A 23206-nucleotide genomic window follows, 5' to 3' on the forward strand; every position below is an offset into this window, starting at 1 on the left:
ATTCAGACAGTCTTCATTGCAGTGGGCGTGTCAGTCAGGATACATTTACAAAGTCTGGAAATAACTTCAGCAAGTTTTTAAATGAAGTAAAACACCACACATTCATCAATAATAACAAAACTCTCATGTCTTTGCTGAAAATTGTCGTTCACTGTCATGTATTTTTATCACACATTTAAAGGAAAATAATAGAAAATACACTATAGACTGCATGTCTGAAAATCCAGCAGAGATACCGGGAGAATGAACACAATAGTAAGAGAAGACAGAGCTGCATTTGTGCAATCATATTCATAAATGGCTGTGTGATCACTCATTGCACTAAATATGTAAGCCACACACATACAACCAACTGAGAATGTCCAAGAGTATGCCCTGTTAATACTGTAGAGGAAATGTGTACATGATTTGATTGCTGTTGCCAAGCTATGTCTGTGGCAAGGAAAGATAATACACTCCAACTGTGTTTTGCAATTTCATTACTTTCATAGTTCAAATCCAGAGCTGTGTAATTATTTAACATTTGTTTAACTTCAATTTTTTTCTTTAAAATTTGTGCAGTGTGCAATTTAGCGCAAACATGGTAAAATGCATAAAAAGTTAAAATTAATGTAATTTACCTTAAGAACCGCAAGCACGCTTAGCAGCATTGTGTGGAGGTCAGAACCTTGGATGGTAATGATAGCAGAAATTACACATGTGCCAACTGTGTGTGTAGCACAGGGTGTAAATATGTTGACGTACACAAAAGAGAAGATAGGTAGACCATGTTTCCAGCTCAACAGTATTATTTTACTAAGAAACAACCATGCATTTGGACAGTTTTTCCATCTCTTCAACTTTCTGATGTAAAAGCCCACATTTGCACTTGTTTCCTGCCTTTCCTGTAACTAGTCTAGTCCAGATACAGATTTGCCGTATCCAGGACTGTTTGTAAGCTTCTGAGTGGTGCCAAAGTCTGTTTTCAATTTCTCCCTTAGATCTGCTAATTCTGTCTTCTCCTACACATTTACTAGCTTATTAGTTTAGCACTTTACCAGACTTCTTGTACCAATTATTGTAGCACACAAAAGTGCTACTAGCACTAAACGTTCTACAAGGAAACAGCACAAGTACCTATTATTAATGCTCACCCCTCCAGGCATGTTTAAAGGTCAGTTCCCTGTGCTTTCTCCTATTAACCTGGTGAACTTGGGCATCCTGAGGCAATGTAGCAACTGCCTCATGTACACTGACAACACTCTCCTCTGACCTCCCAACACTCAGACTTGCAAGAGATGCACTTATATATCCAAATTGGAAGCCACGCACTCTCCAGCCAAGACCAGAATTAGCTGGTCAAGAGGAGGTCAACACTTACACCACACCACATGGAACACATAGCCCTCCAGAGCACACACCAGCACTGCCTTCACATAAAAACACAAACCACACACCCACCTTCTCGGAGGTTTTCAATAAAAATCTACCTAAACAGCAGAGATGTCCATGGCAGAAATGCACTCAACCACCACAACACAGCACTAATCACGAGACATATAACTCTCCTAAACAGTGTGCCATTCAAGCAAAGCCCCTAAGGCAAAACAGCATGCTCTACACAGTAGTCATAGGTGACTCGATAGTGAGGCACACTGATGTCCCACTCACTATGTTGAATAAGGAGAAAGTAACAGTCAGCTGTCTGTCAGGCTCCAGGCTCCACCACATAACACATGCACTCAGGTCCCTCAACAACAGGTACAAATATGACTCTGTCATTGTACATGTAGGTGTGAATGACCTGAGATGTACCTCCCTGGACTACATGAAAAGAGACATGGAGGAGCTCTCAGATTTTGTAGCCCAGTTCGGTATGACCCTAACCCTGAGCAGCATCCTACCATCACCCAGAATGATACCACAGTACAAGCAGAAAATGATGGATTTCAACAATTGGCTAAGTTTCTGGTGTCATTCTAAGGTGATCCAGTGTCTGTCTGCCTGGGATGACATGAGTGACAGACCTCGATGCTTTGTCAGAGATGGCCTACATCTATCATCCCTGGGCTTCCGGATACTGGCCAAGGCTTTTGCCACCCCTATAATGCCTTTTTTAGGCGGTGTTCCAAAAAACAAATTATCACCGTAACAGCTACAAACAAATGCAATATGAGGGTCATGCTGCTCAACGCTAGAAGTCTAAATCTCAAAATGCACTCGCTCGAAGCACTCCTTAAAATGGAGAACATTGACATTTGTGTTGTAACAGAGACCTGGTTCAAGGTAGCAGAAAGCACCCCTTCACTACCAGGCTAAAACTCATTCCACATCTTTCGGTCCCAGAATTTGGACCGAAGCTCCACAGGCGGTGGTGTTTCCATATTCATAAAGAATGCAAACACCTCTAAACTGGTAGCCCAACATAACGCATCTTGATACTTCAGGTGCAGCTAACACTGGGTAAGACAGCGATTCAGGTCGTAGCCTGCTACTAGTCCCCAACCATATCCCAAGACTCACACTCCACCTTCTTATTAGGGTCCAACGTAATACTCTCATACTGGGTGACTTCAACTAACCCTCCATTAACTGGGAAAACTACTCATGTACCAATACACTTGCCCAACATTTCCTGGAATTCATTAATTGAACCAGCTTGTTCTTACCCCCACTAGAGGTAGCAACATCCTTGACCTGGTCATTACTAACATGGGCGACCATTGCTCTACACCAGTTGTCATCTCCTCCCTACTTATATCCGACCACAAACTAATCACCTTGGAAATTCACATCCCTCCCACCCCCCAGCAAAGGTAACCACCATGAAAAACTTCTCCAAAGCTAACTTTGGGCTCCTAAAAACAGAGCTGGCTAACGTCATGGCACCCATGCAAATGGAGAATAGTTGTATAACCGCCGAATCATACACCAGTGCACTGTATGAACACGTACATAAATGCATGGATCTCTCCATACCCAATAGAACCAAGACGCTCTCCTCCAAAAAAAAGGAAGCCAATCTGGTGGTCCCCTGCCATAAACAAACTCTACAACAGAAGGAGGAAACTGATGCAGAATAAGGTAAAGTCCTAAGACTGTAAAAACTCCCTTATCAGCCTCAACAAAAAGTTGAGATCCCTCATCAAATTCTCTAAAGCTAGCTATGAAAACAGAATTGCAGCAGATAGTAAAGACAACTACAAGGCGTTCTATAGTTATGTAAAGAATCTCCAAGGCAATACCCTTATTTGCTCTGAGCTACTGCACAATGGTACCTCCTATACTGAGTCAACAGATATTACCAGTATACTGCCTGACAGATTCATTGCCAACTTTACCCCTCTCTCCCCCACCAAAGGACCAATCACAATACCAGTAAATTGCCAGGCACCCAGTATTACTGCTGCACAGGTTAAAACAGCACTGTCCAAGGCCAAGAATACAGCTTCTATTGGACCTGACAATATCCCTGGCTATGTTCTACATGAACTACAGAGTGAACTGGCACCTCACCTGTGTGCCCTGTTCAGTCACAGCCTCACCTCAGGCTTTGTCCCTACCAAATGGTGCACTGCTACAGTCATCCCTCTCCACAAAGGAGGAGTGACTACAGACTCTGGGAACTATCACCCTATTAGCATGACGAGTCTGATATGCAAAGCTATGGAACGCATCATCATGGACCTAATAAACAAGGATATAGGGAATCTCCAAATTCTGGATACTACACAGTTTGGTTTTGTGAAGGGTAGATCATGCCTGCTCAACTTGGTCGTCTTCTTTGAGTCAGTCACCAGAGCTGTGGATGAAGGCACGGTGGTTCATATAGCCTACCTTGATCTGGTCAAGGCATTTGATACCATTCCCCACTCAGGAATCATAAAAAAACTCACTAAGCTAGGCATCAACCCCTATATCACTAGGTGGGTTACAAACTGGCTCATAGATAGAACCCACAGTGTGAAAGTAGCTGACTCCAAGTCAGACTGCAGACCAGTCACGAGTGGAGTCCCACAGGGTTCGGTCCTGGGTCCTCTCCTGTTTGGTATCTACTTCTCTGAAGTCCAGGCCAACATGATGGGACTCTGGCTGATAAAGTTTGCAGACGATTGCAAGTTGGGAGCTATTAGCTAGGAATGAGCAGAGGGGAGTTATAACTTCCTTAGCTCTGGATGCAATGCCCTTACTTATGAGATGTGCAATGTAGAAGGCCTTCTTTACCACTGTAGACACATGGTGATTGAAGTTAAGGTTGTTGTCAGCCTGTGTTCCCAAATCTCTCACCAAACAATTTGAGCTAAGGTGGGTAATGTTAATATTGTAATTTGCAGGGACTTCCCCTTTGCTGAAAGGGATAATAACACATTTTTTGTGTGTAATTTAAGTCCATGGCTTTGGCACCAGTCATTTGTCTATGTAAGCCCTTTCTATAGTATGTCAACATCATTGGGGGACTCAATGATTGCACCCAGTTTGCAGTCATCGGTGAACTTGGTAAGCCATAGGACATCTATTTTCACCTGGACTTCTGAGAAATAGATTCCAAACAGTAGGGGGACCCAGCACAGATCCTTGTGGTACACCACTAGTAACTGGTCTGCTGGTACAGGTGGAATCTCCAACTCTGACTATAGGTATTCTGTCGGTGAGCCAGTTGGCGACCCATCTAGTGACATATGGGTTAATTCTCAGCTTGGTCAGTTTTTCAATGATGCCTGAGTGAGGGATTGTATCAAAAGCCTTGGCTAAGTCCAAATAGGCTGTATATACTGTTTTGCCTTCATCCAGGGCTTTGGTGACATTCTCAAAGAAGTCCACCAGGTTTAATAAGCATGACCTACCCTTAACAAAGCCAAATTGAGTCAGGTCAAGAGTTTGATGGTCACCTCTGTCTTTGTTGATAAGGTCCGTGATGATTCTCTCAATGGCCTTGCAGATAAGACTGGTTAGGCTTATAGGTCTATAGTTCCCAGGGTCGGTTGATGGAACCACTTCCTGCATGGGAATTACTGTTGGTGTTTTCCATTTTGCTGGGACAAAGCCAGTACTTAGGCTGCAGTTGAAGAGAGTGCCAAGTGGTTCCACTAGGTCCTGTCTTAGACCATTTAGTAGACAGTCTGAGATGTTATCTGGTCCCATAGGGGCTGTGTTTTTGGCCATGGAGAGTGCGGCTATGCCCTGCTGTTTGGAGATACTAGGTAGAGGACTGGTGACAGGTATGCTTTGGGGTATGTGTGGTGATGTTGGGGGGGAGTGAAGTTTGCACCACATCTGTCTGCTAGCAGGTTGGCAATGTCCTCAGGGTCAGTATGAGTGGTACTGTCCACTACCAGATTGGCACAAAACTGGGCCTTCCCTTTTAGATTTCTGATGTAGCTAAAGAATGCCTTGTGATTATCCTTAGCTATGAATGCTAGTTTAGTTTTGTAATTGGCTTTAAAGGACTTTACAAGATATCTAATTTGCTTGTTCACGCTGTGGAGGGTGTTCTTCCTCTGTTGAGTCAGTTCCATCTTGTTCTTAGACATTAGTTTCTTCCTTTTGTTGTATAACCTATTTATGCTTAATGTCCACCAGGGTGGCTTGTTTTTTTTTTTTTTTTTCTTGTGAGGACCTTGTTTTGATCTGTTGAGGTGCAGCCAAGACTATACATTTGTATAGGTGTTTACACAGGGCATTTGTGTACACCTCTCTATAGGAGTCATTGTTGACAGTGGTAGCAGGGGGTTTAAAACTATTTATGCCATTGCTTAGGAGGCTATAGTTTGCTTTGGAGAAATTTTTCATCCTTTTTGCTCTTGCGGGGGGGGGGGGGGTCAGGTATGATCGTTACTTCAAACAACACTGATTTATGATCAGACCTTTCCAGGAAGGGCAACACACAGGGGTTAGTGCAGAGAGCCCCTATGTTGGGGAGTACTAAATCTAGTACATTTGGGCTCCTTGCACAGTGTAATCTATCTGTTCCAGAGCATTTGTATTAACAAAGTCCAGGAACCTTAGGGCAAGCATATTTGTGCTCATATATGACTCCCAGTCAATAGGAGAGTTGACCAAGGAGTTTGGCCGTATAGTGAGTGACTCAAGTAGGTACAGGTAGGCAGAGTGGTTCATGATGGTGGACCTGTAGCTAGCAATGATCTGCAAGGGGGTTTTACCTACAGTTGGCTGGACTTGTAGTAGCTCTAGGGAGTCATACTATTTGACCAGTCTTCAGGTGTATTTGTCTTTAATGAAAATGGATACACCTCTGCCTTTGAGTCTTTCATGCTTGTTTTGAGGTCTGAACGTGTGGAAGGCATTGTACCCTTGCATGGCCAGGGTGCGTTCTGTGGTCATGTTTCTGTGACTGCACAGTCATCGGCATCTTCCTAGGTAAGGAGCACTCTCCAGTGAGCGCAGTTTCCGATTTAGACTCCTAGCATTAAGCAGCATAACCTCGAGTTTGTCTCTAGTGGATTTGTTTGCATCAGGAGTTTTGTTGTTATGACATTGCCTAAAAAAGGCACTATGGGGTAGGCAAGTACCTTTGCCGGTAACTGAAACCAAGAGATGACAGGTGAAGACCACTTCTGGCAAAGCAGTGTGGTCTGTCAACCAAATCTTCCCAGGCTGATAGATACTGGATCCCATCGACCATATCTTCCCAGGCTGACAGATACTGGATCCAGTCAGCCATATGTTCCCAGGCTGACAGATACTGGTCCTTTCCACCATATCTTCCCAGGCTGACAGATACTGTGCATGATATATCACAAAAGCAGTAGTGCAAATATTAGAACAAGTGTTGTTGATTTTTCTCCTGAGTAGTGGGCAAAATAAGTAGTCCTTGTTGATTATGTAGTGCAGTAAGTGCAAAACGAAGGGCTATAGAGGTAACTTCCTGCGTTGTGCTTTTCCAGTCGAATTTGAACTCTGCACAGTCCCTAATTTTCCTGGGTCTCTTGAACAAGGATAGGGCCCTTGGAGCTTTTCCATCTGTTTATGGTCTGTTATCACGACCAGTTGTTGGTCATGATCTTTCTGACTGTTATGTAATCTACTGTAAAAGTGAGTGGCATGCTTCTTTTTCTTTTGTTCTACTGTGGGTCCTGGTGTTGATTACTATTGAGCCCTAGTAGTCTCCTGGGTGGGAGTCGCTCAAAATGGGTTCCTCTGCCTCCTGTAAAGTTCTGATGGGGTTGAGGATGAAGATCTGTTATCTATTGTTCTATCACTAGCCAGGAAGTTTTGATGTAGGCTGATTGGATTTGTGGTGAAATCTCTAAGCTCTTTAGAGATGCATGCAATTCTCATCCCCTGAGATTTTATAGTGTTTATGTTAATGATCTGAGGATGCATACATTTACTGTGCAGTTGCATATTAACCCTGGTTAGTTTTCTAAACAGGTTATTGGAGAGGGATTTGTTCTCAATGTCTTTGGATAAGGTTACGTCTAAAAAGCTGACCAAGGACTTGCTGTTGGAGGTCGTGAATGTCAAGAAACTAGTGGAATTACTGAAATGGTTGTAAAAGTCATTCAGCATGGCTTCACTCCACCACCACCCAATGATAAAAATGCCATCAGTGCAATGGAGATAGCATTGCACTGATGAAGAATAGGGCTTTGTTACATTGTCTCCTCCTCCTCCCATTTTCCAAGAATCACATTGGCTAGGCTTGGGGCCATGGCCACCCCACCCTAGCTATTGCAGTAGTCTGCCTCTAAAACCTATTGTTGTACATGAAGTAGTTATTCCTGTTTAGATCCAGTAACCCTCCTAGAATTTCTGTCCCTACTAGTAATGCATTCCTGTCTTTGTCATATGCTTTTGTTAAAGCTTGAATACAGTAGCTGTGGGGAAGCACTGCATAAAGTGCTTCCACATCTGTTGTGACCAGGATTCTGAAATCTCTGACTGGAATATCTCTAATTTTACCCAGAAAATTCAGAAACTCTAAAATAAAATAAGCGTTGGCATCTGCCTTTGGTTTTATCTGGGCCAAGGTAGATGGTTATTACCTCAGTTATGGAACCACCACTTGTCACTAGTAGCCTGTAAGGCGGATCAGAAATGTTATTATATGGTTCCGGGATACCAAAGAAGCTTGGTATTTTTGATTGGGAGGGCTGACTAAAAAGCAAAAAGCTTGGCATCTAGTAAATCATCTTCATGTAACATTCTTAGCTGCTGTCTCAAATTATTATAAGCAACATTCATAGTTTTAAAATCACATTTACTGCAAAACCTGTTATTCCCAAGCGTGGTCTCAATCTTGCAGTTCTAAGCAGCTGTATCTGTGTCTAAAATATCTCCCCCATATCTACTTTCATGGTTCTGTGAATTTTATCTCTGCTCAGAGTTTTTAGAGCAGCCATTTCCTCTTTGGTAATGTTATATAACTTTTTCATATGTGGTTTACTGAAGACCCTATGGATATCAGCCTCTCATTTACTGTAATACTGATTGAGGATGAGGTGCATTGGGGGGGGGGGGTCACCAGGCTTTTTCCATTTATACCATTGTTATTTCTATCAGAGTTGCTTCCATTCTCATTTTTGCTATTGCAAAATACTTTAAGATTCAATTTCCTCACATACAATTTAACATTTATCACAGTTTCCACCAAGTTACTTCTGTAAAAGCTGTAAAACTCAGACCCTTACCTAAGATTTCATGCTGTAGCTGAGTCAATGGTTTGGTCCATTGGTTCCAGACCTTAGTCCTATTTTGTTGTTGGTTCTGTTAGGTTCCTTATATTGTGTTGATCTTTCCAAGTCCATCAGCTTCCTGGCAACTTTCCAAGACCTGTTCCTCTGTTGCTGACACTCTTATGGAGACCTCTGCCTTGGGATGAAAGGCTGCTTAGTCATGTGTCTCCCTGTTGTGGTCTGGTGGTTCCAGTTGGTGGGTGTCTCCCTCTGTGGTATCCTCATGTCCTGTTGCTTCATGCATTTTCTTCTCCTTAACTTTGTTTTCAAAGTCAGTTATTCTGTTTTCAATATCTAACAATTTGGAAGGGGAGTCAGAGTTGCCTTCCATACATTCTCCAAGTTTAGGATTTTGCTGATAGTGGACTCATGATGGGTTTTGTTATGCCTAATGAGGATCCCAGCCACCTTGAGACTAGCATATTTTAAAACTGTGTCCCACTCTCTGATTTAAATCCTCCTCCATGTTGTTTTACATGGGTTTCTTGAATAGCTTTAGCCCCCTATGAATTAGTTCTTTTTCAGTGTTGTTCCTGAGGTGAAGCTCTTCCCAGTATAACTCTTTCAGTCTTTTTAGTTGTTTCTATAAGAGGATAAGGTTTGTCTATAGGATCATGTTGATTGTTGTCTCATGGTCAGCTATCTCTATAGTCATCATGCCAGGTGTGCTGAGTCACATTTGCCCAAGTGTCTTCAGAAGGTCTTTAAATCTCCAATTATCTATTTCCATATCACTGGTGGTCTCCTTAAAGTGGTTCCCTCGAGTAGTTGACTCTTTGGGGGAGCAAAGGATGAACAGAAAGCGGAGGTAATCCAGAAAGCCTGAGTCACGTCAGGTATTCCACCTGTGACTCAAAGGGTGATATGACTAACAAGAAACAGTGTACAAAGGATTAGTTCAGACAAAATACTTTAACCAGTAAATCTAGGAGACTCTCCCTCTGATACCATCTTTGTGGGAGGAATAAAGACGCCTCATTTTTTCTGGTAATTGCAACACTGCTTTTCTGATATAACATGCACAGTGTAATGATTGCAGTTGTTTTTATGTAGGGAAAACTGTGAACAGTTTCAAAATCAGGGTGGCACAGCCCCTGACAACTGACATCAGACTATATATCCTCAAAAAATAACTAGCCAAGCACTGCCATGATTTCCCAGACCATGGTGGTTTCCTTCCTGGACATCATCATCATCACAATCAGCCCCCTTTTTCCCATTTTCTACATAGGGTCGGGGGGGGCAGGATGTCATGTTAACTGTCACCATCTCTCTCAATTCAATGCCACACTCCTGCCTTCTTTGACATTCATGCCCAACTGTCACAGATCTTCTTTCACACAATCCATCCACCTCTTTGCTGGATGTCCTCGTTTCTTCTTACCTTCTTCCTGTCTGTTCTAAATCTTCTTCACCAGATTGTCTTCTGCTTTTCTGCACATGTGTCCAACCACTGTAATCTGTTCTCGTTGATCTTTTCTGAAACTGGAGCTACTTTGGCTACTGCTCTTATGTCCTCATTTCTTTGTCTGTTCCTCACTGTGCATCCTACCAGCATTCTCAGGCACTTCATTTCCATTACCTCTATCGTCCTCATCTGCTCTGCCTTTACTGCCCAGGTTTCTGTACCATACAGTAGTACTGGTCACACCACTGTCTTGTACACCTTACTTTTCAGCTTCTTTGGCATTCTTCTGTCACAGACTATACCTGAGACTCTATGCTAGTTACTCCCACTGGGAATCCCCCTGTGAGGTTGAACACTGTTCATACTTGAGTCATTGGGGCCTTGTACATAGCCTGCACTAATGCTACTAATGTTTCTGGGACTTTGAACCACTGCAGTATTGCCCAAGTCAACTTTCTTGGGAACTTGTCATATGCTTTCTCCAAGTCTAGGAATGCCTAGTTGGACTCTTTCCTCCCTAGTTGGACTCTTTTCTCATCTCTAGCTTCTTTTCAACTATCTGTCTCACTGCAAACATCAGGTCAATTTGTGCTGCACCCTGATCTGAATCCGAACTGCCCATTTCCCATCTTACTTTCTGCTACTCTGTGTACTCATTTATCAATCACTGTCTCCAGAACTTTCATGCAGTGTGTTAGGAGTTTGATGCCAATGTACTGCTCACAGTGGTGGATGTCCCCTTTGTTCTTGTACACTGGCACAAGTATCCTTATTCTCCAGTCATCTGGGCTACACCTTTCTCTCCACACTACTATGAGCACTCTCAGGAGCCATTTCTCCCCTACCTCACCCACCATCTTTATCATATCTGCTGTAACCTCATCTGAGCCTGCTGGTTTCCCTGATATATTTTTTCTTAGTGTTTTCCTTACTTCTTCTAGAGTGGGGTCCTCTACTTCTCTCACAGTAGGCTGTTTCTGGAGCAGTAGAGCTTCTGTGGGGTCTTCTTCGTTCAGAAGCTGCTGGAAGTACTCCTTACATCTGCATTTGATGTCCTGTGGATTGGTGGGCAGGTTATTACTGGCATCCCTTATGAAGGGTTTCTGTCCATCCTGGACAAGCTCACTATAAGTCCTCTCCAATGAAACAAAATGCCATCCTCAAAAAACAGAGTTAAACTGGCAGATCAGGCTGGATGCCCACTACCACCCTGGTCTAAACTTAAGCATTTCCACCAAAAGCATGTTTGCATTCAAAAAACTAAACAAAAGAAAAATACAGCTAAAACACCTGTACTGTTTACCCCAGAATTTGGACATAAACTAGTAACTAAAACTCTTATTGCTGCTGTTAATATGAAAAAGTCAATCAAGAAAGCAGATCTGTAGATCGCTAAGTTTATCTAGTGAACTAAACACTGACCTCCTAGATTGACTGACAACCTACACCCATACTGAATACATCAGCCTCTTACATCATCTAATCTTGCTCCAGGCCCTGTGGCACCACACCCTCTCTCAGGAGATTGGTTAACTGCCCATCCACCTGATCCCTTCCATTTTTCAGCTTTGTATCTAGCCAGATACAGAGCTATCCAACCATGTTTTGCACTGACTTCTGCATGTGGAACCTGAAGAGAGGAAGAATCTGAACAGAAGAGCCCTGGCTGCACCACCTGGAACCTGAAGAGAGGAAGAATGTAAACAGAAGAGTCCTGATTTTACTACCTGGAATCTGAAGAGAGGAAGAATCTGAACAGAAGAGTCTATTACTAACTGCTAGACCTAGGAAGAGGCTGGATAATGAAGACCAGAGACGGGATCACCATCGAACTATGGTCTAAGACCAGGGCATTCTCCCTCTCACTGTGTATATGAGCCACTTATAAGCAAGCACTTTAATCCTTTTTACCAACCAAGAAATTATTAGTCTTTCATACTGTATTACAGGAGATATGAGCCCCATAAAAATTGGCACAGTCTCTCATATTATATGTGATGCAAGCATTGATAAGGACAAGTCAGACTGTAACATTTTCCGTAATAAAACTTTCATAATTTACTTCAAGGAATGTGAGCCCCACAAAGGCAGACATAGCCTCTCTTATTACATGTGATACAAAACAGGCTAATGAAGTCTAGTGATAGCCTCATAAAAGCATGCATTTTTAATGATCAAACTGTAAACTACTCTATTAGATGGACCTGATGAAGCTCAAGTGAAAGTGTTTTCTTAAATATAGTTCTATAGTGGTAGGTCATGGTGCATTGTCATTTTTTGTCTGTTAAAAATAAAAATAAAAACCTTTCAACTATGAATGAGGCTACACAAAAATAAAAATAAAAACATTTTAACTAAGAATGAGGCTGCACAGTTTGCTGAACTGGAAACCCTCATATGTCTTTCAATAAAGGACTAACCTCTAATCTTTGGGACTGGTTCTTTGTTTTTTATCTCCCAGATTTTCCTCCAATCAGCTCCCCTGGACCATCCCACTGTTGTCTGTAACTGGCTACCTGTATGAACCCAGACTAACCTCTCATGTCAGTTTTTTGTTTTTCACAAAGATACCTGTCTTATTACTGTATATACTAACTGCCTAATGAAAACCATAAATATAACAGGCCTTAAAATTTACTAGATTCTCTATCTATATCCAAAAATGTCTTTCAGACTACCTACTATGTTAACAAAAGATACTTATCATAAGATTCTGCAATCAAATGTGTTTTGAAGTGAACAAATTTCCTTATATTCTACTCTACTCACATCTATATGACCTTTCATGTATCAAATAGCTTAATTTTGTATTGTACTTGCACCTGTGAAATTTTGTTTTGTTTTTATATATAATATTGTACTTTACTTTCGAGGAGCTTTTCTCCCCGAGCCTCGGCTGAAAATGCACATGTATCCAGCTGGACTAGCCCGGTCAACAAATGTAAAATAAAAATAAATAAAAAATAAATAACTGATCTATTGGATGTAATGTTTTAGAACAAGAACACTCATCCATCTACCTATTTAACTGAATAAACTACTTGAAAGTTCAAAGAATCATCCTTATTCCTCCCACAGGATGATAGTCTTGTAGATCTGCACATCAGATATGTAGGGAGAAATCAGCTAGCATAAGCAACTTGACAAATAAATACTATTGGAATAGACTCCTAGAGAGAATTTGTTTGTGCTAGTGTCTCTGGATTGGATGCTGTGGGAGAAATCAGTTAATTTAAGCCACTTTGGATGATCGTAGTTCATTGGTTTACAATTAAGGATCTGTTTCTGCCCTGTTTACCTCTGCAAATGCCTGTAATTGCTACAGTTGACACTGTTGGTTGCAGAGATTTTCCTATAGCCACCATTGGACAACTTCTGGCTTTTAGTGAGAGAAGAAAGAAGATTAATCTAGTTACCAACCAAAAAAGTTGAAAGAAGATGGAAGATTGAGAAGTTGCCTTAAATTAACAACACTTAACCACATCACAATCAGACCTAGGTAGTGCTAGGGCTGACAAAGTATTTTCTTATTTCTTCTGGACTTAAATTGTTACAATCCGGTGACTATTTCTCTGACTTTTTGCTGAGTTGACTTAGCTCAGAGTTTGCTGTTTAATCAGTTTTTTTCCATCTAGTCTTCCAGTCTTCTTTCCAGAATTTCACTAGAGTTTGTCTTATTTTTTATACCCTTATTTTGTTAGATTTGGATTTCAATCATTCGTATTAAGTTATTAACATAATTTTTTAGCTATTGTAGTAGCGTTATTGCTGGAAATTTTATCTTAAAAAAAGCATTTATTTCTCATTAGGTTCTGGTTTTACTATTGTTACCAAGTTTTTTGTCATTTTCACCAATTCATGCCTATTCTATCATTATTGGCTTATTTTATTTTGCATTGTATAATAATTGTTTGACTGATATTATTATGCTTTATTGAATCCAAACAGTTAATATACTTTATGTTACAATAGGTCTTTGCTGCTGGATTTATGACATTTTACTCCATCAAGATTGCCTGTACCTATGTTTTATCTTTGTAGAAGGAGTAGGCATCTCAGTTGGCCTTTCTTAGGTTTCTCTGGGGCATCCCTGTGTTAAAGTGGAGGGTACAACATTACTTCCCTCTGGGCAATTTTCAGAGTTCTTGTCTCCTTACAGTACACTTGGCGTCAAATTACCTTTAACAGCAAGTATGGGGGACCCAGTCTCCTATGACCCCCCCCCCCACTTAGGGCATTGTATTCTAATGCAGCATCCATATACAATAAGACAGGTATTATTTCTGACTTGTGGCAAGATGTTGACCATGCCTTTATAACAGAAATCTGTCTAGATGAGAATTGTGGTCCACGTATGCTGAGATCATGCCATTAATTACAGTTATACAGTGCCCTTGTAGGGATATGATTGGAGTGGGGTTGTGATTTGTGGTAATAACAAACTTAGGTTATTCAAGGTAGACACTAGAAAGATCAGTTGCTTTGAACATGTCCTAGTTGCACAAGTAATCTGTAAGTTTCATCTTCTCTACTGCCCACCAGGTAGTGCAAGGATATTCCAACAAAAGTTAATTAATTTCCTCATTAACTCAGTCTTGCTCACCAGTGCTCAGTCGTAGCAGGTGACATTAATGTCTGGGTGGATGATGAAACAGTCTCTAACAAATGTATTTAATTCTATTATGAAAGATTTTGGTGTTTCTCAAATTATATCTGCAGTGCATAAACATGGGCATACACCGGATTGTTTTTCTTTGTAATGAAATTAGTAACCATAGACTGTGGTGGAACCAGTCTGATGGTGTGACCAATCCAGATCAGCCTTGTTCCGCCACAATGCATTTCCCCTGATCTTGAAATGAAGGTTGCATGTTCTGATGGTCTGACCAGTCCAGACCGGCTGTGTTGTGCCACAATACTTTTCCCCTGATCTTGAAATGAGAGTTGCATGTAATAATAATCTTAGTAGTGTAGATCTTCTTTTTTTTTCAAATATGCACCTAGGTAAAGATTAGAGCAAAACTCTTTGCTTGACTTTAGAGTCCTTGGCCCCAGGTTGTGTCTGCAATGTGCCATCTATGAGATGTGAACCTTGGTTTAGTCATAATCCTGCAGTCTGCTTTCAGCTCATTTCTCAGGCACAGAGCTGACTGCAGCTTGGCGCACCACTGATGTTGAGTGGAACAGCCGAGCGATAAGCTTCAGCTTCATGAACATTATACAAACTATTAAGTAGAGATCTGCAAAAAGTCAGAATTTCTGCCCAGGGAGATCTTCTCAGTGGTTAATTGACCAGCTGTATGCTTTCGGGTGGTGGAAAGGATGTGCACCCCAGCCTATTTGACCACTAGAAGTGCTGTATCTAGCTCAGAATGTAAATCTGCTACTCATTTTTTTGTTGACAACATTGCCTCCTTCAGCTCTCCCCAAGGGTGACACAGTAATGCTACTTTTCCTTTTAATCAAATCTTGTCTGGTGTTCAATAGTCCTGATTTTACTGAGTTTGCTACAGTGTTCTCTAGCTTGTGACTGGCAACATGCAGGTGAGACCCTTGTCCATTGAGGTTGGTGATAGCCAGTTTTATTGAACTGGGTTCAGTAATTTACTGGATTTTGGTTACATCATTGAGTGATAGAGTAGTTCTTTTAACATTGAAAGAGGATCTAGTTTTTTTTGCCCTCAAGAAACCACCTTTAGATATTAACAGTTTAAACAAATAATGCCCAATCTCGAGCCTCCCATTTTTAGGGAAAGTTATTGAGGAGGTTGTCTGTAACCAAGTAGAGACTAACCTCACAATTATTTGATTAATGGATCTTTTCTGGTCAGGCTTCTGTACCCACAACAGTAGTGAGACTGTTAAAATAAGACTAGTAAGTGATTTTCTGATGGCAAGAGACCAGCAGCATTATACACTTTTGGCCCTGCTGGATCTCTCTGAAGCATTTGACACCTTGGAACATGGAATCCTAATAAAATCCCTGTATTCCTACTGTGATATCACTGCTACAGTCCTGTATTTGTTCATTCAGGACTCAGTCTTAATCTTTTTACCATCTCACCTGCAGAATACTACAGGATTCATTTTTGGCCCATTTATTGTTCACAGTGTGTATGCTTCATGTAGGAAAACTTTTAAGGGAAAGGGGATTAGCATGGCACAGCTATGCTGTTCTATTCTCTTTTTCTCAAGATAAGATGTGATGGTGACTATCTACTCCCTGGCTTATGACCTTGAAGTCATACATACTTGTCTGTCTGGAAGCTGATTAAAACTCAACGCTGCAAAGACCCAGGATGTGGTAGTATATGCAACCCCAAGAAACTCCTCTCTCACCATTACACAGTTGTATCCTGCATGGTGGTGACAAGCTTGAATTTGTCACTAAAGGGTGGAATTTTGATATGATTCTTGACTCATGGCTTACATTTTGGGACCAGATGTTGTTGCATCTCTGTTTCTGTCTGAAAGCATTTCCAGGAATAGGCATATGAACCTCAAGCTGGTCTCTTGACTGTTGCGCACACTCTGGTCTCTTCCAGACTGGATTACTGCAATGTCCTTTACTAGGGACTACCTACAAGTGAGTTGGATCATCTACAGTTGGGGCAGGATGCTCCAGCTAGGCTACTTAATGGTACATCTTATTTCCAAAAATGTTATGCCAGTTTGGCACAGTCTTCACTGGCTTCCTGTTTGTTATAGGATAATTTTCAAGTTCCTAGTATTAGTTTATTTGTCCATTCACAGCCTGGGTCCTTGTTAGCTGGAGGAGATTTTTGTACCCTATTGACTCATGAAGGTTTTACATTCAGCCTCTGAGGGGCTGCTGACAGTCCCATGGGATGCATTTTTCTATCAAGCTCCTCACCTGTGGCACCTGTTAAGATGATGGCTCATTAAATGTGCATCATTCAGTTTTATGCAGGCACTAAAGACTTACTTATTTGAAATAATCTTTGATAGTGTCAGCTGACTGGATGTTACTGTCTGTAAGTTAACATTTGTTGTGTCGTTTTTGCTAAATTCTTTGTTATCAACATTTTGTATAAAACACCTAAATAAAACTGAACTTGAAGTTCTGTTGAGAGTGAAAGTTCTGTTTATTGTAATGAATCTGAGGTACATCAAAAACAATCATGATTATCTCCTTTTGAGACTCTTCATTTGGAGTAGCTATCATTATTGCAGTTATCACTGAAGATTAAGGATCTAAGTTGCTAATGAGTTGCTTCCAGTAGTCAGGGGTAAAGAATTTGATTCCTTAAACCTCCATTTGCTTATTGCGTGACACTAAGCAAGTCGTTTAAACAGTGTTCCTGGGTTATTCATAAAAAGGGCATTTGCATCTAGTGGGCTTACCCTTTTAACAAATTAATAAAAAATGTGCAATGTTGAGCCAGGTAGGCATAGAGCATGTTAGGCCTGCCATACAGTCTGACTTTGTGAGTTACTTCAGAAGTACATTAGTGTAATCACTAGTCATTCAAGGCATGATTAAAATTAAAGTATCATGGACAAAAAGGTAATGCATGAAGCATTTTAGGATTCCTTTATTTTGGCTATCTAAAAATAACTCAGTTTAATTATAAGCAGTAAGACAAATGTAAAAATTGAAGATACAAGTACATAAACAGATATTGTACATATCTTTGAAAATGTTATATTCTTATTTCTCATTTAGGAGACAGTAACACAATCAGACGCAACCTCAATGTGGAGTTGATTGCATTAGAAATTGAAAACCAACGCCTTGAAGATGAAATCCTTAAACTTCAGCTACAAAGACATAAAGAATCCAGATTCCCCAAAACATATTATCGTAAGTTATACCATGTCTTTTTGTACACTGTCACTGCACTTTCTTTCAATATAACATTATGTACAGTACAGTATTCAAGGACTATATGAAGTTAACATCTTTGTCATAACCAGAACATTACCAGAATTCTCCTTGGTATTCCCATCCAATAGGCCTATGATTTTTTGAAACTTATGACTGACAGAAAAAAATGTCTTGCCTGTCATAAAGACTTGACTATGCAAGCTTCATAGTGTCTGCTAAAGCATTTCCCTCCCTTCCATATTTTTGTTTTTCAAAAGATATTCTTTTTTCCTGTTTTCATATTGCACAATTTCCTAATAATTAGCCCTTATGCCACCTGAAATTGCCCGGCTGTGTCAAGAAGAATACTTTTCTTGGTAGTTCATTCCTTTTCATTATAAAAATTTGTGATCCTTTTCTGAACGTGCTTCTTAGTGTTTGTTACCACTGGGCCTGTATTTTCCCCAATATGGTCCTCATTCCCTGTGATACAGAATCTCAGACCTGATATTGTTGAATTGTTGCTCAATGGAACATGGATTGAAATTAGGAGTATCCCTGCTTGTTTTCTAAGATGTGATATTAGCAAAAAGGATACCAGCAGAGCAATCCACAATGTACCTGAACCAAGACACAATCCCCTAGTAGAAGGATCTGCCTCATTGTTCACTGCAGTACTGATGATAGAGCTCAGTTTCTTGTGTGTTCAGTTTTCTTTTGAGGAGTGCCTTAAATTTTCTGTTGTAGATTCTACTTTGCTCTTTCAAACATCTCAGCCCTACATCCAGTGTGCCTCTCAGCTAGTATTTGTTATAAGGAGTTTGATCTCAAAGTGCCTTATGTGTCTCTTACCAAATCCTGTTTGACAAAATTCTGACCCTTGCTCAACTCTAATCATTTGTAAAGTCCTAGCTCTTGAGCTCATTGCATATTTTATCATCAATAAATAGATATACCCAGGATTCAGTAAATCTTTGCACGAAGCCTACACGAGTTTACATGTGTGCTCAGTGATGCATAGTGAGCAGCAGCCCTCACTACATATTTATGCAGTGCACTGTGTTTAAAAATAAATAGGTGAGGTTTTGATGGTGACACTAATTGCACTCATGTTTAAACCAGAGCACTGATGGTCCGCAGTTTTGCGAGGAATGCCACAATGATCACCAGGGCATCACAGATAGCACTCAGTCTCCTAGTGCAAAACATCTGGACAAAGGTCAACTTAATGGGGGGACAAACGAAAACAGTCCTTGAACCAAATAAGGAATCAGATGCAACAACCAGAGAATACAGGAAAAAGAAAAATGATCTGGTTCCGCACAGCAGTGAAAATCAATATGTCCTTTATTGTAGTAAGGTAATGAATAACATCCGCTTCATCAGACCAACAAAGATAGAATAACAGTTACATTTTTAAACACTAAAACATCCAATCAAAAATTAGATAAAATGTGCATCATAGCTAAAAGCCATGTAATAAAATACATCTGTAGAATATATAGATCTTTGAAAATTGAATAAAAACAGACTAAATGAACAATATGTACTTAAAAATGGCAACGAATACAATAATATAAAAAAATAAAAAATAAAAATAATAAAAGATGGACTATTGAAATATATATGATAAAATATTAAAAGAGAAATCAATGCTTTAATGGTCATGCTTTAAGGAAGGGTTTCAGGGAAACTCTGTTGTATAAACCAGGAGGTTTATCAGCTTAAAAGCGCAAAATCCATTTCTGTTCACTAGGTTCTGTTCTATTATTTATGTCACCTCCTCTCTTGGTACTATGCAGAATTTCTAGTACCATAAAGCTAAATTTATGTTCTTTACCCTCTTTAGCTACATGTAGTGATAGTGCGCTGTTTTCTTTAACATTCCTAATATCCCTAAGGTGTTCAAGTATTCGATCCTTACCTTATTACAATAAAGGACATATTGATTTTCACTGCTGTGTGGAACCAGATCATTTTTTTCTTTTTCCTGTATAATGGGGGACAATTACTCAGAAATAGGGACATATTTGACATATTTGCCCTATAGAAATGTGCTAGAATAATCAGGGGTTTGTGCTAACATACATGTTCTGATTGATTTGAAGTTTGAAACTTAAATGTATGTAATATTGAGTCACATCAGTCCTGAGATCTTCCCAGTGATATGGCAAAATGATACACATTTTATAAGGAATACATCTGGACATTCTCTGAAAATCTGGACAGTTGAGAGTTATGAATGTTAAGTATATGGCCCAAACACTGTACAGGACAGTGTATCTGCAGTGCAGAGTATTGTGAAATCCAATTCTTGGCTTTCTGTACTGAAGTTGTGTAAATGATCTGTAGTGGGACATGGACTGCCATGTAAAATAAATACTCAGAGGAAGTGTGTATATTGAGTAGGGACACACAGATGAATTATAGAAATGAACACAGGGAAATAGGACAGGTGAAACAAGCTAATGTACAGCAGATGAGGGCATGTCAATGGAAGATGGTTATAGCAGCAACACCAATCGCATATCAATATGGTACAGTAAGGACTGCACAGTGAAAATGTGTATTATGTGACTGTCACACAAGGTGACATAATGGGGAGGATGTCTGTGTGAGATAATCATCCTTACATGAATAATGCAGAGGACATCTATGAGGGATCTGATATACAATTGGGGTAAGGTGCATATTGTGAAGCTGTGCAAGCTGATTTGCTTGAATATGAGTGTAATCTCAGCAGAGATGTCCAGCAAGTGGAATACAGGTAAAGGCTCATGGACAACATTAAAGGAAGCAACCGCAATCATGGACAATGTCAGAATAATACCACCAGTAATCCCATGCTCTGACATGACATATGTGATTTGGAGTGATCAGAGATGATTTTGCACAAACACACTTGTAGAACTATTATGATATGTCCACACTCTATGAAGGTAATCACTCAACCAGTCCTGGCACAGTAACATCTGCTGGAAGTGATAGGAGGGAAAATGCTATAGCTGTATGCGACATTATGAACAGTACATGTTAGTTGACTGGTGCGTATGGAATATATATATATATATATATATATATATATATATATATATATATATATATATATATATATGGCACAGTCCACACTGTCATGGAATGTTATCCATGCCATTGATGTTGTCAAACACCTATATATGTAGTGTATGCATCATCAGAACAGGTAGCACACATCCATCTAGTGTAGCAACTTGATGAGGTTTCTGCACCATCAGACAGTAATATTTATACCACAAAGAGAATACCTGGGTATGGCCAATAAGTTGTATGACAGCTTACTGTGACAAAGGTGGTACACTTCAGTTACACATCAGTGGAATATGTGTAGGGAGGTACATGAAGAAGGGTGCATTGTGCTCAGTTATTGGTGTGATGAATGCTGGGAACTATGGAGGTAGGTTGGCCTCTGATATGGATGTCCTTCACACACTCAGTACTTGTGTTACATACAATGGAGTAATCAGCATTGTGACTACATGCTGGTGGATGTTCCATTTATCATCTACACCATGACACAGGTCACATAACTGTTGGTCTGGTTATAGGGTGTGATGTCCACATTATACTTGCATTGTGTTTTTTTTCCAGATGTAACAAATCCCCCCATGAGTTCTTGTCATTGCATGTGTTGTCATGGCTGTAGCAGTAATCTTTATTGTGTGTTGATACTGTTTGTATTATATTAATATCACAGTTAGAGTCATTGATTGCCCACAATCTGTAGTCCTTTAGGCAACTGTTTGGACACAGGATGTGTATATCATCTGTGATGTCCATCACTTAAATAATGGACAGGAAAGAGCCTAGCAGACAGCCCTGATGTATGGACCTGATCACTGGATCTGAGATATAGGTCACTTCACACTTGTCAAAATAGATAGATGGCATGTATGTGAGCCACTGGTATACTCACTTGGTGATGTAGCTGTTTATGGCCACATCTGACAGTGTTGATTGAATACCTCAGTGTGGACTTGGGTCAAATACCTTGGCCTGGTCAAGTTCATCAGGATGATAGTGTTGTCATCATGCATGCATTTGATGACCTCTTTGAGGACATCTATCAGATGTAACAAACAAGATGTAGCATTAACAACTCACACAGGTCTGTTGCACACAGTCAGGATATCACTAGTGCCCATTTAGAAAAGGTCCATGATGACATGCTGGTCTACCTCACAGTTGAGGATAGTCAGGATGCATCTAAACATGCATGCATCAGATGCTGTCCTCCAAACTCACATGGATGCATGAAGTACATAGGTTCATAGGTTGGTACTAGGCTATCGGCCCTAGGGCCTATACAAGCTTAGCCATAACAATTCCCTGGCTACACCCTTCAACAGGAACATAGCATATGTGGAGGGTATGTTGAAGTGTGTATTCAACCATATCAGGAAAGTGTATATGCTGAGTCATGTCATAGGCAATCTGTGATGTTGCCACAGCCCATTGAGCCCCTGGATAAAGGTAAGACAATGCATACTGCCTATCTTGATCTGGTCTAGGGTTTTGACTTAATCCCCCATGCAAGTATCACTGAGAAACTTGCCCAGCTGGGGATTAACTCTTACTTCACTAGATGGGTAACCTATTGGCTCACTGACAGAACACATACTGTGAAAGTTGGTGAATTAATCTGTACTAGTAAAGCTGTCACCACTGGCATACCCCACTGATCTGTGCTTGGCCCTTTACTGTTTGGAATCAATTCCTCGACAGTTCAGGCTAAAATATATGGCCTTTGACTTACCAAGTTTGCTGATTCTTGCATATTGGGTGTGATCATTGAGTCCACCAATGATAATAGCATACTTCAGGAGGGGCTAACACAGATAAATGATTGGTGACAAAGCCACACGATCTATGAATAAATGCAGAAATGTGTCTTTATTTTTTCCTTCTGAAAAGTGGAATTCTATGTTAATTATAGCATTGAAAAAAGTCCTGCTGTGCTGAAACTCAGTGATGCAAGCACTGGGAACACATGTATAAAACAATCTGAACATCATCCACCAAGTGTCCACACTGGTATTAAAAGCCTATGTTGTGCACATCATAAGTCACTTCATCATATTCAGATCATAGAATTGTATGATAGCACTGTACTCAAACCTCATCAGAACAGTTATAGAGTATAATGCTGTCTTTTGCATGTACTTTACCGGACACATGCAACAGCTGGAGAGACCACAGGGGTTTCTCACCAAAAAATGGAGGGCCTACAAATCATTCCATGATGTATGTAGATAGACT

The 23206-nt window shown here is 40.4% G+C and overlaps 1 protein-coding gene across 1 annotated transcript in view; it reads left to right on the top strand.

The window, feature by feature from the left end:
- The window catches only part of LOC122795878 (coiled-coil domain-containing protein 17-like), a 748474-nt gene that overhangs the window by 512517 nt on the left and 212751 nt on the right, over window positions 1–23206 (top strand). The window contains exon 7 of the mRNA XM_044064297.1: window positions 17771–17908. Within this exon, the coding sequence (XP_043920232.1) occupies window positions 17771–17908 (138 nt within the window). The remainder of the gene's footprint in view (window positions 1–17770; window positions 17909–23206) is intronic.

This window comes from Protopterus annectens, chromosome 2.part2 (assembly GCF_019279795.1).
Source record: "Protopterus annectens isolate FY-2018-M chromosome 2.part2, PAN1.0, whole genome shotgun sequence".
In the NCBI taxonomy this organism is placed as follows: Eukaryota; Metazoa; Chordata; order Ceratodontiformes; family Protopteridae; genus Protopterus; species Protopterus annectens.